General features: G+C 44.7%; 1 protein-coding gene across 4 annotated transcripts in view; it reads left to right on the top strand.

Moving 5' to 3' along the window:
* NEDD9 (neural precursor cell expressed, developmentally down-regulated 9) overlaps nucleotides 1-15,573 on the top strand; it is a 107,125-nt gene extending 91,552 nt beyond the window's left edge. For all 4 annotated transcript variants that reach the window (XM_055798622.1, XM_027789074.2, XM_055798623.1 and 1 more), the window contains 5 exons: nucleotides 7,910-8,011; nucleotides 9,210-9,311; nucleotides 9,753-10,976; nucleotides 11,331-11,420; nucleotides 12,842-15,573. In XM_055798622.1, coding sequence (XP_055654597.1) covers nucleotides 7,910-8,011; nucleotides 9,210-9,311; nucleotides 9,753-10,976; nucleotides 11,331-11,420; nucleotides 12,842-13,351 — 2,028 coding nt within the window. In that variant the 3' untranslated portion in view covers nucleotides 13,352-15,573. The remainder of the gene's footprint in view (nucleotides 1-7,909; nucleotides 8,012-9,209; nucleotides 9,312-9,752; nucleotides 10,977-11,330; nucleotides 11,421-12,841) is intronic.
* Nucleotides 15,574-18,703: the final 3,130 nt, after the last annotated feature.

The following is an 18,703-nucleotide window of genomic DNA, read 5'->3' as shown; positions in this document are numbered from 1 at the left end:
TCCTCTTTCACACTTCTCTTAGAAATCCTGATAATTTCATAATAATGGGGATATTTTGCTCATCTCTTATTCTCTTCCTCTCCTCTCAAAAATGGGAGATCCTCAGAAATGTTAGTTTGGCTCCTTTTAATCTCATTTTGTAAGCAAGAATGACTCCACCAGAAGCTAGGAAATACCCCTTCTGAGTCAGCCTTGCAATTCAAGGCCAGCCAGCACCAAGCCTGTTCCACTGAAGCAAGCAGAAACATTGCTCATAACACAACTAGCAGAAAGCCCTAGAGTTGGTACGAGAGAGAGCAGAACCAGGTCACAAAAACATCATAAAACAAAGCAAAAAAAACCCCAGTCAAGTCTTGTCAGTGACAAAGTTGTTGAGGTTTTTTGTGCCTTGTACTGCTCATTCAGTAAGGTCTGCAGAGAGACAGACCTTTGTATCTGCAGTTAGTTTGTGATCATGAACACCAGCAGCAAGCAAAAACTCGACACTATAATCCAAAGCAACATCTGATGCAAGTCAGCAGCATTCCCCTACACTTAATACAGCCCTCATGTGAATCAGAGCTTAGGTCATTTATGTAACTCCATAGATTAAAAAAAAAATATTTGGAGAGACAAAATATAGGAGAAACAAAACTGAAAATTAGTGTAATTAACCTGCTTTTGTGTGCCAATTAATGGAAAAGGTCACAGCAGAAGTTAAAGAGTCAGAATTAGGCTAGTTGCAAAGCAGTTGGCTATGGCTATACCATTATCACCAGCAGCTGATGGTTTGAATCAAGGCCAGCTCATGACTTCACATTTTGTGTTTTAAATCAGTTTCACAACTTCAGCTCTACATCTTCAAGACTTACAACCCAAAACTTGCATAAATCTGGTTGAAATAATATGACTTCAAAAGGAGAAAAGTGAAACACCCATTTTCATTGTTGTCATTTGCATTACAATATCACAGGCATTTTTTAAGACTGGGCATCTACTGGTGAGGCACTACAGAGCCACATTTAAAACCTGCTCTTTAAATCCCTGAGCCTGCAATGTTAAGCATTTTTAATTTAACGCACCATGAATCAGCGACATCTGGACACGCTTTAGCCCTAAGAGCATGTTCACTTTCAGGAGAAAAGCAGATCTTTGTAAGCATAGGAGAAAATAAGCAGGTGTATCTTGAAAGCAAGATCAGGAAATAAATCAGTTCTGTATCAGGGTAGTAATTGTCACATTTCCTTTTCTTCACGTATCTGAATCTTCTTCTCAGAAAATTCACTGGGGAACACCCAAAGGCAAGTGGTAGTATCACTGTGTGTGTTCATACCACGTTTCTTTCCACCACACAGAGGTGATAACTCACTCAACCCAGGAAAGAAAATGCAGTCATTTCTGCTGATTTCCTCTTACCTTGCAGAAATGTTTGGGCTCATTGCTAGACACAACTCACAGTGGCAGCTACAAGCCTGGTGCGTTAGAAATGCCTCTACAAGCTTCTTCCCCGCTCTTTCAGCCTGTGAGCTTTGATCGAAAGCTCCTCAATGGTTCAGTTGTGGCAGAAAATATTCCAATGTGACAGTTTATAGTGGCCCAATGTTGATACGTTATTTAGGTTAAAGCATTACCATTTCATAATCCTAAGACCTAGATCAGCCTACAAATACATTTATGAGTGAATATCCATAACACATGTGAGAATGAAACCCCAACCTTTACTCACTGACAGCTGAAAAACACATTGTGTGTCATCATATATAGAAAATAAAGAAGCTGGGGCTACTGATCATAAGAGCGTTTTTGCTCTTTTTTTACAGTAAGCAGTACCAAGTGATACAATAGGTATTACTGTCAGAAAATTCATTATCAGTTATTGGGAATCTTAACGCAGCTTGCAAAAGACAGAGAGGACACCCTACGTGCTCTCTGTAAAAAGGACAGGGTTTTAGCCAGCTAGCTAGGTTCTTTCAAATACCCAGATTACCTTAGAAACTCCGTTCTTTAACACAACCTTCTTGCTGTTCAACTTTGCCACAGGGACTTTCCCAAAGAAAAATGATTTAAGGAGACATACCTGGCTTTCTTAAATACATACAGCAAAACAGAATGGCCAAGAGGCAGCTCACAGCCTGATTTTGCATTGTTCAGTGGCTACTGCCACTGCCTTCCAAAGGACTGGGAGTTCAAGAGAGCAGGAATTACATTCTTCCCCTTAATTCCTCTCTCTTACAATTTCCCCATATTTTCTTTAACTATTTGATTTTTCTTACAAGCCTAAGAAAGCCCAGGTAGCTGTTACATATCCACCCAAGAGGCTTAGGAACAGGTTTTCAACCACTAGAGCTTTGTATTAAACTTACAGAAATACTTCACAACAGAAAACAAACATGCTCTTTTTCCCTTTACTTACATTTTGAGTCATTTTTCCGCACATTCAGGGTTTACTAGCAGCCCCATTTTATACCCCACCACTTGGCCTCCTCCAGGGCAGGACCCTTCCCAGGGTAAGGTACAGCTGGTTTTAATAGATACGGGGCTGACAGCTGAGATTAGCAGCAGCTGGTGGCAATAGCTCATCAACTGCTGAGAGTTACCATGGGGTGAAGAGGGGAGCATAATGGGAGGAGATATATTTTAATACAATTCTTCATCCAGATTTAAAATGAATACGTGAAATTTCACCTCACGTGCCTCTTCTTTTCTACCTCCAAAAAGAACTGATCTATTTTAAAAGTCGTCAGCAGACATTCTTGGGGTTAAGAGACTGTGCTGGGAAATAGCAAGCTGCCCTTTTCAGCTCCCCTGTGTGCCTGTGGTTTGGGTGAGGTGAGGTGTTGCGGAGGTGCAGCAAACCTCAGCTTCAGTTCTCCCACCTCCCACCATCATTCTGCATCTCAGGTATTGCTGCTTATGGGAACAGTCCAAATTCTGCCCTCCACGGTGCTGCTATGAATTCAGAGTAACTCTGTTGGCTTCAGTAGGTTTATTTGCTATTTTTCCTTGTTAAACAATGTAAACTACGCTGCTGTGCATCTGCCATAAGCATGAGAACTGTTTTATTGCTGCCTGGGTTAGGAATGTTCTCTATTGCAGCCTAACATCCATTTTAATCCTGGAAGGAATAGAATGAGTTGGGGTTTTTTTCCTTGTATTTAAGGAAGAAGGATTTAATGAACCACAGGACTGGATGTTTTGCAAAGTACATGCACATTCAGCTCTTTTTCTTGGTTAGTAACATGCCATTGGCATGGAAAAGACCCAAGTAATTGCTTTTGGAAGAGTATGGTCTTTAGCAAGAACAGAACAAACTTTCTGCACAGTTGTCTTTCTTTTGCGGTACTGGAAGTTTGAAGTAGGCTCATTACATGTTTTGCCAGAGCCAAACCAGGTCCCGGTTAGTTACTCTGCATGGATTAAGTGGTTAACAATGTTTTGAGAATGTTCGGCTAGATAATTTGTGGGAACACCATCTGTTTCCCTTAACGCGTAAACAAGGAAAATTGCTGGTTTGAAATGCAGGATTATTTAAACTTAGATGACCACAGGCATTCTTAAAAGAGAACAGGTAAAAGGAGGAAAAATCTTCGCAAGGCCTGAAGTTCAGTGACATTTGTTAGGAAATAAACTCTGAAGTACCAGATGGAGCTTCTATCCCTGTTCCAGAAGTGAGAGAAGAGGACCTTTTCTTTTGCAGCCACCTCCTTCCTTCTGAAGTCCATCTTCAAAATTAAACCGCCATCAAACATTCAAAGCCATAAAAAATGGTCGAACAATGCACTGAAAGGGCTGAGCATCTCATTCAGAAGCAGCAAGTTCATTCAATGTGTTTATGGATGAAGATCCAAAATCAAAAGTTACTTCTGAAAATACTGGGTTTGGTACTTCTCTTAATTCACCTACTCTGCTACCTCCCTCTTCCTCATGCAGAAGCAGCAGTGCAGCCACATGTCCTGGCTCACATGACCTATGAGGAGACATGAGACATGTCTTGGAGACATGAGAATCAGAACAAAGCTCCACAGTTTCACTTTGTGAAGTAGCGTGGATATTGTTTGAATTACTGTTACACAACGTTCGCTCAGGATAGGTTTTGGCGATGAGCTGCTGCTGTTCTGAATGGACTAGGAACAAGCAGTTCACAGGCACGTTTAACCTAGTGAGGAGTGTTGGAAGAGGAGTAGAGGTACAGCAGGAAATGTTCTGGTACTCACTGCAGACCAGATCAGCATTTGCAGAAGATTTTATGTGAAATCGCTCAGAACATGTTGTTACTAGATAATAATCCTCCACACAGGGGAATATACCTGAGTCACTGGGAGGAAAAATTGTCTTTCATGTTAACAACAGCTTGGTTGTTGCTGGGTTTCTTAAAGTTGTATTTTCTGTCTTCTGTATAGCTTTTTCACAAGCCTAAAAAGGAGCCGACATAGAAGCCTCTGATGCATTTTTATTTGGAAAATAAATGCCACCTTAAGTAGAGTGCACCGCTAAGCACAGCGCTGCAGGCAGCTCAGGTCTCCTGCCTGCAGTCACCCTACAGGCAGGCTGTACCCATGAATACCCAGAATCAGGCACGTCGTGGTTTAGCCTCTCGCTTCCTTTGACAACAGCCAGAAGCACTCAGGGCAGGGGGTTGTTTCACCTAAATAAAGGAGTGACTCTGTCTGACCGCTCCTTGGGGTTAGTCAAGTATGGGAAAGAGAGCAAGTGTCAAGATACGTGATAGCAGAAGCCCTGCAGCTCTGGGTGAGACGGGCCGCCTTCATCTGGCCGGTCTGGCTTTAGTGGAGTTATTCAGGATTGTATAATGGCACAGTATATAAGCAGCCCTGCAGTACTGTAAACCTTTCCTATATCATCTGGTGTGTCAGTCTCTTGTGAAAAATGGGAAAGGTCTCTAAGGATGAGCTACAAGAATAATCACAGCTGCATGATACTCCTGTACACAGAGCGAGGGAGGATCTCTCTGTAAATACTGAGCAGGAGCGTAGCTTCTCCACATGTGTTCTGGTCTCCACAGCATAAGGATATCATCTGCTTTGCCAGCAGAGCTTCTTTTTACAAAAGCGAAACACCGTGTTTACCTGTAACAACCACAGCAAGTGCTTTTACTTGTGTGTGCTTAGGAATGTGATTTAGTGGTGGGTTTGGCAGTGTTAGATTTAGGGTTGGCTCGATGATCTTCAAGGTCCTTTCCAACCTTCTGTGATTCTATGCCTTATTCCCTGCGCTGCTCAGCTGAGCTCCCTTTTTTATATTGGAAGCCTGTGACTTTTCTTTGAGTTTGCTCGTGGCAATTAATTCTCTGAGCAAGGAGAGGGTGGTGGTGTCTTGTATCCTGAACGCGCTTAGGCATGAGATGGGTAGGACAGTTAAGGCTGAGCCTGTGGAAAGGCGCTTCTCTAAAGTGCTGTGCAAACCTCGGAGAACTGAGGTGCCATAAAGCTGCTGCAGAGGTGCCATACGTTGCCTCCATGGGCAGGACTGCAAGAAGCATCACACATCTGAGGCCTGGAAGAGATGTGGTCAAATTGTATTCCTGCTCTGGGTTTACGATAAGAGTTCAGCTTCTGAAGCAGACCACAGCTGAGCAAGGGTTTATAAAAATTTCAGACCAAGGGACCAATACCTGCCTTTTGGAGCCTGCCTCCTGCTTTGTTCTGCTAGGCAGTGGGGAAAGCAGAGCCAAACTGCAGGGGTGCCACTGGTGGGGGGGTCTCTGGCTGCCTGCCATGGACAGACTGGGTTTTTTTCCTCTGGAGCGGTCAAGCAGTTTCCCGGCATATTAGCAAGCAGCCTAGTGCCACAGTGTTCACAGTAGCAGAAGGGATCACAGAGACGGGCTACCCAGGAAACAGCCCTGCGTGTTTACTGTGCATTGGCTGTTCTCCCGCAGGAGCATTTTTAAACACCCAGTGACTCATTATTAAAGCAACACTATGATGGTAATTTTGAAGTCCCTGGAAGTCTGAGTAAACATTGCCTAAAACCAAATCTTTCTGTTCCTGGCTTGGGTGGAAAGCGTTTGACTGGCAGCACCCAACTGAAAGAAAAAAGGGGAAAAAAAAAAAGGGGGGGGGGCAAAAAATAGACAGCTAGTCTGATCACCAGCCCTCACCGGCAGAAAAAGCATGAGGAAGCAATGTTGATCCAGGTTAGCAGTTTCTCAGGCAAACAAAATAATCCCAGTATATACATGAGAGTGGCCTGGGAGGAGTAATGTCTGGAGCGATCCATTATGGGAAGCTTCTTCCAGTAATTTAAGGGAGAACTTTCTGAAAGTTGTGTCTGTAGGTACCTTTTACAGTGCAGTAGGTGACTCGGTGGGAGAGAACAGTCTGTCATAAATTCGATACCTTTTTAGATTCTTTTTAAGCAACTCTTGTATGTAAGCCCTATTAACTGCACACCCAATTCAGCAGGAGTTCTCTCATGGGCAGCGAAGTGACCCAGCACTGGAGACCATAGAGCTTCCAGTTCCTTCCTCTGATGCTAATTCAAGGAAAAGCAGCTGCAAAACCCACTGGTTCCCCGCCTGCCAGGCTGAATGGCCTTCCTTCGCCTGGGGCAGTGGCCACACCGCCTTGGGCTGCTCCCAGTCGGTCAGGCGTGTACTGCATACTGGTACGGCAGTCACCCCAGGGGGAAAATCCAGTGGTTGTTTCGTGGCACAGGGAGAGAGATTACACAGCAATATTTGGTACAAGAAGGAAAGCCTGTGTTGTTACCATAGCGGAGAGGGGGTAGCAGGTTAGCATCAGGGGCTTTCCCTGCAGACCTCAGTCAAGCAAAGCTCCCTGTGGAATCTGGCCGGGATACTAGCATTCCTTACAGCAAAAACTTACAGGATCTTTACTGAGCATTTGGGCAGAAACTCTGTTGTATGTCATACATACATTTCCAAAGACAGTTAGGGAGCTGTCATACAGAATTCTCCCCATATGAGTACAGAGCTACATCTTGTACAGGCCTCTGTAATTTGACATTTTATGCCTTTGTGTTACAGTATTTCTATTTTTTTGTTAGAGCTAAATAGCACCAGCAGAGGTTAAGATGTCAGCATTTCCACTGTAAACCCAGCTCTTTCTTGAGGTTAGGTAACATTTGTTTTATACCACACTATACTGAAATTCTGCCATGCAGATGCTGTCCAAGACACGAGGCATTTTACCAAGGTTTATTTGAAGTCATTATGGTAGTTAATGGTGTAGAAAATGTCAAAAAATGAAAATTCTAAGTTAGTTTTTTTTTTTTCTTTCACAGGCTGTTCTTGCATTATATACTTCCAAGAATGGCTTAATGTTTCCTATCTCTTAGCCACTAATATAGGCGAACCAAACAGAGAGGAAAGCTGAACGTCCCACTTTGGAAGGGTTAAGCATAGCTTTTCTATGTAAAGAATTCCCAGAGCCACAGCTCACACCCAGTTATCCAGGATGTTGTGCTATGGAGCACAGTAGCACAAGACACCCTGCCAGAGTAGGTGGGAAGTACCTCCCAGAGCCTGAACGTAGTATTTTAAGCCTCTGCCAGTAAGTGGGGACACTCCACCTCAGCAGGATCAGCGTGTATGTCGGGTGGTGTAACCGTCAGCTGTCAGCTTGTGTGGTCTGTGCTCAGTGGGAGGAAGGGACCAAACTCCCGTAGCCCTGCTGGAGAACCTGTGCTTGACAAACAGAAGATGCTGTAGCACTAGCAAGCAGCCATGTCAGAACATGGTCTAAAAGGAAAAGATGGTGCATTTGTAGCTACTAACAGTCACTTGGTGGTGTTCAACTGTCAGAAGTGCATGTAGACTTGTGTTACTAACGTTGCCACGTAAAGAGTGAATGTTAATAGCACTAGATTGTTTATACCCTGTGCAGTTACAGAGAGAATACGCCAACATCCTCAGAGACGTAGTTTCCTCTTTTCTTTTATCGCACAGGTAATAACTCCAGTCAGGTCAGGACAAGGTTATGTTTATGAATTCCCTTCCAAATACCAGAAGGATACCTACGATATCCCCCCTGTTCGCCCTCTCCAAGGGGTAAGTACCAATAAAACTGCCAGCAGCACTGACAGGGCACAGAAGGTGATGAATGTCTACTGGAAGTTTATGAGCAAAGCAAATTCTCTCATTTCAGAGGGAAAATATGTTTTAATTAGATGCTGTGGCTTATTCACAGAGCGCAGAAGTATTTCAAAGTTGTATTTGATGTTGACTAAGATTTGGCAGCACACCAAACGCAAAAGTCCCATTTGTTTTCTGTGTTTTGATCAAAGACTGTATCTAAACAGAATAAACTTGCTCCCTGGGAACAATCTTTTTTTCCCCCTTACTTTGTTGTTGCATAGTTGACAGTAATTTACTCAGTAAGGGTAAAATTATCGCCTAGATGAACAGCTACTATGCAGGGAGTTATTTTCACCACATGTCTACTGCACCATGTCACTGAACTTAAATACATCTTTGTTCTGGGGAACACCCTTAGCATTCAGTCCCCAAGACCACAGACATCTAAATGCTTGCAGGACCTATAACCCAACGATCCTGCATCTCTCCACGGCTCTTTGAAAGAGCAGCTCCTTTAGAGGATAACGTTGAAGCTCAGTAGTACATAACACAGGCTGACACCGAATGGCCAGAACTGTTGGGAAGTCTGGCTTAAGAGACATTCAGACGGTGGCCTTAGACTACATGCAGAACCCACTGTAACGTTGGACACGCCACCAAACGGGATGCTTGAAACATCTGACAGCTGTACTCTCTGCTAGTGAGACAGCTCACACTGCACCTGATAAAGCAGATAGGTGATGCTGACAAGGGCAGCCTTAGTTTCAGAGTTTAGTGCGTACTAGTACAAGCTTATTCCTCAGCCCCTCTGATCTCTGTCACTAAGGGTGTGATTCGTTCTGGTAACGTGACTATACTGCTCCCCTGTTCACCCCAACAGGTATGTATAATAGACTGGCCTTGATTTAACTGTCAGGACGGAAGTCAGCCATGACTTCATCTCTCCAGCTTGCTGTCCACACAGTTGCCCAGAGGGGGCCCAGCAAAGTGCATTTCCTCCTAACTGTCCAAAATCCCAGGCCAATCCCAGCAGCTCTCCCATACGAAACAAAGTTGAAGAGTTCTGATCATCTTTGAGCTGTATGAGAGGAAACACAGAAACCAGGAAAACTCACCTGAGACCAGAGCTTTCCTGAGGTGACTTGTCTGTATCAATTTATTCTTTCTTTAGATATATGACATTCCCCCTGCATCGGTTAAGGGGCCTGCGCTTCCAGTTCCCATGGGCGAAGCAAAAGCTTTAGGAGTCTATGACATACCACCCGCCAAAGGGGTAAGTATTACGCTGTTTCCACAAGATCCTGTATTTTCATGTCTGACCAAAGACATATTTAAACAAGAGTTCATACGTGATCCTGACGGAAAAGGAGATTCAGTACTTTAAAGATTTCCTTGGTTTTTTAAACCGTTAAAACTGGTAAAGTGATGCACTGCATCGAAGTTATTAATGTTATGGAGTGTGAATTGATAATTAGACCTATATTCTCTTTGTGGCAGCGTGCTGTCTTTGGATTTTGCTACTTTTAAAAATTTGCATCAAGATGAATGCTAAAAAGTGAGATTCTGAAAGTGATGCTCCGTCAGACGCAGGATAAGTAGCTGACTCCATGAAAGTCAATGGCAGGTCATCCACCCCAGCATTTTATAGGCCATGTGGAAGATGTAAAATATTTTTTGTTCTAGCCAGTTTCATGGTTTGCTTTCTGTGATGCAGGTCTATGCTACACCTCCATCTGCATGCCGAGATGATACAGGCCTGAGGGAAAATTTGCAGGATTTTTCGTCTCCAGTTGGCCACAGTGTAAGACAAGAAGGAGTATATGATATTCCTCCTCCCATCACCAAAGCAACTGGGAAAGAACTTAATAAATTTTCTCCTGAGAGCGTTTTATTGCCAGATGGAGTGCCACAGAAACAGAATGTTTATGACATCCCTGTGAACCATCAAAACCATTTTCTTGGACAGCAAATTGCACCTCAAAAAGATGTTTATGATACCCCAAGAGGAGTTGCATTCCCAGGACAACAGACAGGACTCAGCGAAAGTCTCATCCCAGAAGGAAGAGAAGGTGTATATGACGTGCCACCACCAGTCCTCCAAGACACTAAAGGCTTACAGGATGTGACTGATGGGATAAACAGGTTGTCTTTCTCCAGCACAGGAAGCACAAGGAGTAATATGTCCACATCTTCAACAACATCAAAAGACTCTTCTTTCTCAGCATCAACTGCACAGGACAAAAGACTAATCCTTGACCCAGACACTGCTATAGAGAGGCTTTATCGCCTCCAGCAGATGGTGGAGACAGCTGTCAGTAACCTTATGGCCTTCATTACAGCAGACTGGCGGTCTTATGGATATATGGAGAAACACATCAATGAAATTCACACTGCTGTGGATAAGGTTGAGCAGTCACTGTTGGAGTACCTCCAGTTTGCGAAAGGATCAGCAGCCAATGCTTCCTGCCTATCTGAGTTCAGCCTTCTTAACAAAATGAGAAGGGAAGTGCAAAGGTTGGAGGACTCTCACCAGATCCTTACCCAAACCAGTCACGACTTGAACAGCTACAACTGGTCTTTGAACGTTCTAGCTGTCAACAGACTGCAGAACAAGTGTGATGACCTGGATCGGTTTGTTATGGTGGCAAGGACAGTCCCGGATGATGCCAAGCAACTGACCACTACCATCAGCATCAATGCAGAGGTGCTCTTCAAACAGGCGTTGAGTAGCTCACGTTTCAAAAACATACCAGAGAATATCGTGAACGCTCCTGACTATCTATACGACAATCCTCACATGCAGCGTCATGGAGAAAAAGCACAGAACCACTGCAGTTCCCTTCCTCCGCTCCTGAGTAAGGGTCAGCACCCTCCCAGTACCACCAGTGAGAGCTCAGAAAAGAGCTGGATGGACGACTACGATTATGTTCACCTGCAGGTAGGTAAACCCAACACCTTGTTCTGCACAAGGCCACGTAAGAGTTGTCTGGTTTTTGCAGAAGCTGTTTTCAGGGAAGCAAGCAGCAATTAGATTGCCGCACTAATACGTATTACATTCAAGAGTAATTCCACCGGGGTGATATATATATATATATATATATATAGCCTTATATATATAATATATATAAAAATAGCAGTAGCCTTTTGCTGTGCCACACTATCCTTTTCTTCTCCATACTCTTAGTGGTGCACTACCAGTGAAAAAGCCGATGCAAAGCAGCCTGTTATTTGACCTATGAGATGTCATTTAGTGGGTTTGATTTAACACGGTGTCTTATGTTATGCAAAACAGGGGAAAGAAGAGTTTGAAAGGCAACAGAGGGAGCTGCTGGAGAAAGAAAATATCATCAAGCAAAGCAAAATGGAGCTAGAGCACCATCAGGTATGTTTGCTCAGGTGCAGTAATCACATTAATATGCAGTGTTGCTTGCACGTAAGGAGTATTTGTCAAGTAAAGCAGGAGGGGCCCTTCCCTTAGCAGTGTGCAACTGCTAGCATCATGGCTGTGAGGTGTGCGTGAGCGCCAGCACACACAGTTGTCCCAGGTGCTAGATGATGAAGATGACAGGTATTAGGTCTTGGCTAAACAGCAGCTCCAGGTTAGTTTCTTTCCAAGTGGGATTTATACCAGTCAGGCTCCACCATTAATGGATTTATGACTGCGAAGGACAAAGCCGCATACTGTCATGCTCCAAATGGGAAATGATAAGCATCAAAATTTTAGCACCTTCCTGGCACCATGTGTGCCGTGATTGCTTATGCCAAAGAAACCCTCGGTATTTGCTGCAGAGCAGCTATTCCGAAGATCAGCATCTCTGCCCTGTTCATTTCCTTGTTGCCACTCCATACCTGAGCAGAAGCCTAGCCACAGCTGTCAGTGTTTAGAGTGACACCTCTTGTGGCAGAAATAAGCCTTTCCCTTGCAAACAATTTCCAACCCTCTCAACTTCAGAAGGTAATTATTTTTTATACAATGCACCATTGTGGTGGGCCCGGCGCATACATATAAGAAAAAGCAGTTTCTGTCTCCAAAAGTTTACCACAGAGGGGAAACAGACTTCTGCAGTGTCTCACAGTGGGCCAGTCACAAAGCCAGCGTGAGAACTTGGCCTTCCCGACCTGCAGTTCAGTGCCTTAATCACTGGGCCACACTGAATACACGCGCCCCCTGCACGTTTGTTCAGTAAACAGTGATACCATTAATTAAATATCGTGCTTAACATCACTTTAAATGCTAAAAAAAAAATAGGTCATATAAGATGGAGGGCTGTCACTGTGCCCTCATTAATTCTTCAATATGTTGTTGCCATATTGCATGGCAGAAAATTGTATTTGCATGGCAGAGCAATGTGGAGGTGAGAGTTAAAGGTTTGTCATCTCAAAATCCCACGGAGATGGCAGCTTTTTAAAGATTGTGTAGGAGTCACTGCCACTTGGCTCCATCTCTCTCATTTGTGATTTCAGAATATTCCAAATGAGCAACAGCCTGTAAATTCAAACAGCCTGTAAATTCAGGAGGCTGGTTGGTTGTTTTTTTAGTTGGTTTCTTTTTGTTGAAATGCAAATAAAGTATTTTAGATGGTTTTCCCTTCTGAACTCTGTGTATTTGGATTTATGGTAACCAAAGCACTTCAGTGCCCCTCACTCTCCAAAAATAAAAGATCTTAGAAAACATACTTCTTATTTAGCATAAGGTCAAGCTGGGATGCCCAGGGCTGTCCTGAGGCGTAAGGTGAAATCGTAACACATAACAACGTCTTAGGAGAATGCTCTTTGAAGAGAGCCTTTTCATTTGCCTTTCAGATCAATCAGTTCCAACGTCTGGAGCAAGAGATCACAAAGCCAGTAGAGAATGACATCTCAAAATGGAAACCACCTCAAGGTCTCCAGACTGCAAACAGCACTGCCACCTCCCGTGACAGCCAGCTGCTTTTATTCTATTCTGACCAGTGCGAGACTCACTTCAACTCCCTCCTAAACGCCATTGACGCCTTCTTCAGTTGCGTCAATGCTTCTCAGCCCCCCCGAATCTTCGTGGCTCACAGCAAATTTGTCATTTTGAGCGCTCACAAACTTGTGTTCATTGGGGACATGCTTATGAGGCAAGTGACAACTCAGGACATACGTAACAAAGTGATGAACTCCAGCAACCAGCTGTGTGAACTGCTGAAGAGCGTTGTTCTGGCTACCAAGGTGGCTGCCTTGCATTACCCCAACACCGCAGCCCTACAGAAGATGGTGGACCGAGTCACAGAGATGTCTCGTCACGCACAGTTGTTCAAACTCTCGCTGGTCCAAATGGCATCCTCATGAAACCCAGTGGAATCCAATCCATGAGCAGCAAAGCAGACAAACTGGAGCTATTTTTATGTAAATGTTATCTTTTTTTTTTTTTTATGAAAAATTTTAAATACATTCTTACGCGTTAGAGAATCTAATGAAATCAGGGATTTGGGAATATATCTGGTTCTGTATTATGTTTCTAATACACATTTAGGTTTGTATACACTGCATATATGTATATGTTGCTACATTCCTTAAAACATCAATTAAGCACCTTAAAAACTACGCGTCGGGTAAGCAGCGCCTATCTTTTTGTATATACTGCCCGTTTCCTCAGTATATTTGTTAACTGGATGCTGCACTCTTCTTTCATTCCATCTTGATTTTGGCACATGAACTTGGTTGTGAAACCTTCTTGTAGCAATCCATGAAGCAAGTGTGATGGTTCTCATAGAACTCCATTCTCTTCTTAGAAATTACTTTCTATAGGTTAATTCCATGAGATTTAACTCTCCCCTTGATGTTGCTTTATTATGTACAGCATTTGACCATTCTGACTAGCGTATATGCACAACTGCAAGCAGCAACACATCAAGCAAGGCATACAGCATTTGGGAGAAAAGCGTTTTTAGGATATATAAGAAGTAGAGCCTTCTGAGGAGGAAGGCAAAATCGTATGTATTTAATATCTGATGGCATTCAAACTTTGCTATTTCTAGTAACTGTGCAACGTGGGATTTCAAAATGTGGATGAATTCCCAGCAATGTAAATTCATACGTGTTTACCTTGTATGTCTTTGCATCAGCAATTAAATTTAACAGTGAGGCTGGAAAGCCTTATTGTTCATGGACTCAGAGTTCTCCTGAGAGCATCCCAGGATCCACTGGGCTCGTCTTTGAGGCTGCAGATGAGCAGTGTCTTAGAATACCAGTCCCTTCCAGAGGGATAAACATGCACATGGTAATTCATATGGAAAGAAGACAGCTTAATTTGAAATAACAGATAACTTAAACATCTCTAGGCATATACAAAATTTAATGAAGAAATAGCACTTATTCTTCTAGGACATTCTTGGGAATTAATTGTATCTGTTGCAGTTCTGACTTCCATTCAATTATTGGGCTTTTTTTCCAAATTCTGTTGCATAGGTGCTGGTCCTTCTGCACTACACTGTTGTGAAAAATGACCTCCTGTTTTAATGGGGCCATTCCATCACTAAGTACACACAATCCTACCCAGTAATTTTCAATTTAGACCCTTAAAAACTGTTATCAGAGCAGTAGACTGCTTTAGAAATTTCACATGTGCTGGCTGCTCCAAAACACATAAGCTTATTTGTCGCGGTTGCTTTTTGCAAACTCCCTAAAAATAAGTCACAGAACACCATTTGCCTGGGGTCCTCAAACTAAAATCCACGCCTCAAAGTGAGCGATGGCTAAGGCAAATTTTGGGCGATTCTGGTGTTTTTAAAGCAGAAACACTAGCGTCCTTGTGTAATTTGAGGTAGTCCCACACTGATGTGTCCCGAGCGTTTGCATCAGCAAGCGGATCACTGGTAAATACCCAGTTATGAGATCAACAGCACCCAGAAAATAGGCACTCCTGCCTGACCGCTCACCTTCCCAGTTAGTGTCCACGCACATGCCTCATTGAAACGGGATTTGTCGTCTTGGATAACAAAACCATTTCAGCAGCACGTGAAATCTTGCAGCCTTAATGTATTGTCCCAGAGTGAAGGTGGCTCATGGCTGCCATAATATCGCTTCCAGAGTTCCAGAATGTTCCTGGAAGGGCAGCAGGAGCCAGCACAACCTCAGCTGGCCCAGAATGGGCTCCAGGGCTTGGCTCTGGCGTAACACCCCGAAAGGGCAGTTACACTATCGTAACCAACAGCCAGTTGCTGAAAAGCAATCCAAGCAAACCTCTTTTGTGCTAGTGTTGTTTGGGATTCTGTCAGAATCCCTTGTCCATTTTTTTTCGCTGTGTATTCTTAGAAAGCAAGAAGGTGTTTCGAAGCTTAGCGGTTACGTTGATAGTTTGTGCTTTCAAAAGGAGAACCTTTATTGCAAGCTTGTATTACAGTTTGTTATCTTGTAGAGAGTCATTTTAAAATTATTAAATTACTAGCTTTTTTTATATAAAAAAAGGCAGCACTGGGTCTTGTTTTTTCTTGTTTTCAGAGTCCTCTAAGCATGTTAAAAGGAAATATTGTTGCTGCTTGCCAATACTATCAAAAACATTCTAAAATTAGGAGTTTGCTTTCTTTCCATCTTTTCACTAATCAGTGCTTCTAAGTGTGAAGTGAGAACCCGAGGGTATAAAACAAGGGGAAGGACAGTTTCTCTGCCTCTCCAGAAGAAGCCGGTGAAGCTTTTATGCAACTCAGCTACATAAGGCATCAAGCCCAAAATACGGCCGTTGGTGCCTACGGTGCGTGGGGTCACGCTCCTGCCCCACTCCCGGTGTCTGTTCCTGCTGCATGAGCTGCATCCGGAACCGGCTCAGCATGGTCCTCGGGGTGAACGGCAGGTCCTCTCAATGCAAACCCAGGATGAGGGGGGGTGGCAGGACACAGGTGTGACTGTCCACCCATTCTGCCCTGTTCCCCCTCTCCAGCATTTACTGGTGAAGCCACGATCCATGCAGGAATGGGAAGAGCACCTTCACTCAGCATAGCCACCCTTCCCCCCAGCAGTAAGAGGACCCCTTTTCTACTACACGCCAAGTCAAGCATTAGCAAGGTGTGGGTTCCATCTGAAACAGCCACGTGGCTTTAAGGATCACGGAGTCTTTCCCAAAAGTTACTCTCCCGTGCACTGCCCTACCTTCTGTCAACACCCCACGTGTGGAAGGAGGAGAAAAGCAGCCTGGGACTGGCTTGGCTCTGTGCTTACACCAGTTCCCAGCTGCCAACGAACAACATCCCTGCTGGGGAACGTGAGCGCCACAAAAGCCTTGAGAGCAAACCAAAAAAATGGTTTGGCTCATCGTGTCCTCGCAAGGGGACGGCCAACGATGCACGGTTGCTTCCCAAGAGTGCTCCATTTTGTTCCTCTGCTAAATTTAAAAAGGTCAGCTAACAACAGAGGAGGGACTGGACAGCCAGAATGGTTCAGAACAGGCAAAAGAGCCTCTTTGCTCCCCTCCCTGAGCCACAGCGTCCCCACACAGCTGCCAAGACACGGCTGCTGTTTGGCAACCAAGTTGATGACCAGCATGAAAAGATTCTCTGGTGTCCAGTGTGAAAAAAAAAAAAAAAAAAAAAAAGTCTGCCTCACACTAGTGGCAAAAGCAGAACACATTTGGCTGCTTAGTCTAGACATTAAGTAAATATCAATTCATATTAATTAGAAAAATGCTGCCTCTCTTCTCTCGTCCAGGATGATGAGCGAGGGAGAAAGAGGCAAAAGCTAGCCTTGAAGTGAGCGGGTTTTAGAGAAATTATCAGTTCACATCGATGCAGGACATAACTTCATTGCACCCCAAACTGCAGAGCCCCCTGGGGCTACCTCTGCCATTTCTTGCAAGCCAGGGCTGCCCAGCTGCTGTGTTTTCATTAGCTGTGCGCCGCTGCAGCTTGGCAAACCCAAGGTGTAGGAAACCAACGTCCCAGCCCGTTGCCTGATGCTAGATCACACCCCAGCATCTTCACATCCCCTCTAACTTCTAGACCCTAGAGCTTCTGGCGCTCTCTGCCACATACATCTGGGCTATGTTGCAGAAACATCCCTCCCACGTCTACTGCCAGCGCTCTTCGGAGTATTGCTGTGCCAGTGACACCTTCCCTGTGCCCACGAGCCGAGCATCTGTAGCTGTTCTGCTCCAAATCCCGCTTTTCCCTGTTGAACACCACTTCCAGGCTGCCTGCTCCATCTTAACGTGCCTCAGTCTCAACCAAAAGGCTTTAGAAACTCGTAGTATTTACTCCAAAGGTACTAACCCTCCCTCCCTTGCCCCTTTCTCCTCTGACAATGTTCACAGCATTAGTTCGCGTTTGGACAGGAACCTTTCCAGGGCAAAGACAGGGTCTCGCCACCCCCAGAGGACGACACAGAGTGTTCCTCCCAACTCTGAAACGTGGCTGTTCATTTCATCTTAACCTGTTACGCTGGCAGTTTCACAAGCAACATATACACATCACTCTTGAATCAGCCGAGCCCTTTTTCCGCTAGATTTTGTCATCTTAGAGATGAACTGTCCAGATAATGCAGATTTATTTATATTTCTTTTTTTAAAATAATATTTTTTTTTGCTGTTTGCACCCAAATTCCACCTAAGACAGCAGCTTTCTCTGTCTTAAGAGCCCTGGATACAGCTGTGTGGATATTCAACATCAGAGTAAACAGACAGTTACATCCAGCAATGCAGAGTCCTCCCAGATGTTCTTCGGACTCAAAGAGAGTGATGAATCCAGGCTGGAGAGTACCTTGATGAAGTGAACAGCAGCAGGAGAAACATCTAACCCAGCCTTATCATAAACCTGCTGACTTCAGAGATGGAGCAGGAGTGACATGAGGCTTAACCTCCTGGGAGCCAGCACGAGGGCGAGCACAGGCTCTCAGTAACCTGTACCCCCCCGTTTCCCTCCAGCAAGCTGCTTCCTTCCAGAAGCAATCTTACTTTGTTTAAACCGGAGCTAAATCTGGAGTGCAGTTCACATCATTAACAACGCCTGATCATGCTGGACATGCTGCTGGCCACTGGACTCACTTTGGAAACACAAGTATGTCGTTCTCCGTTCAAAACTCAAATATTTAACCTTCACCAGTTATGCAGGGCACGGTGCACTCAGCTCGCAGCCTGACCTCAGGGGAGACACCTTCCCAGGGCATTGCTCTGTGCCTCTGGGGAGCTGCTGGGTGCTCTTCATCCCACCACCTTCCAGGTCAGTGGCTAGGACCACTTTGGGATGGCCTCCTGGAGCAAAGGACCAACAAGGATAGTTTCAGGTCAAAACATCAGGGCACCGCTGGGCACACACGCAGCTGAGCCCACCTCTTCAGCCTCCCAGCGCAGCAGAACATCAGGAGCTGGCAGTTCCGTGGCAAGAAGCAAGGAGACAAAAGCTCCTTGTGCCTCCTGATAAACCCACGGCCACGTGGTCTTGCCTTGCAGTTGCCATGGATTTCTGAGCAGGAGAAGCTGAAATGCTCCGAGGGAGAGGCAATGCTGCGCAGAACATGACTTTCCCACCTCTCCTAGTTTGCGGTAGGAGGTGACTCACAGGACTCTGTGCTTCAGTTCTGTCCTTTCAGCGGGCAGCGCCGAGCTGGGCTCAGCCCAGACTGGATCTGCAGCTTGCCACTGGCTCTTCTGCACCTCTCTGCGTTTAACCTCTGGCCCTGCACCACCCACAAGCAAAGTCCATCAAGTCAACATTT

This window comes from Falco peregrinus, chromosome 3 (assembly GCF_023634155.1).
Source record: "Falco peregrinus isolate bFalPer1 chromosome 3, bFalPer1.pri, whole genome shotgun sequence".
In the NCBI taxonomy this organism is placed as follows: Eukaryota; Metazoa; Chordata; class Aves; order Falconiformes; family Falconidae; genus Falco; species Falco peregrinus.
Note: the sequence above shows the minus strand (reverse complement) of the source record. Positions and strands in the feature narration are given on the sequence as shown.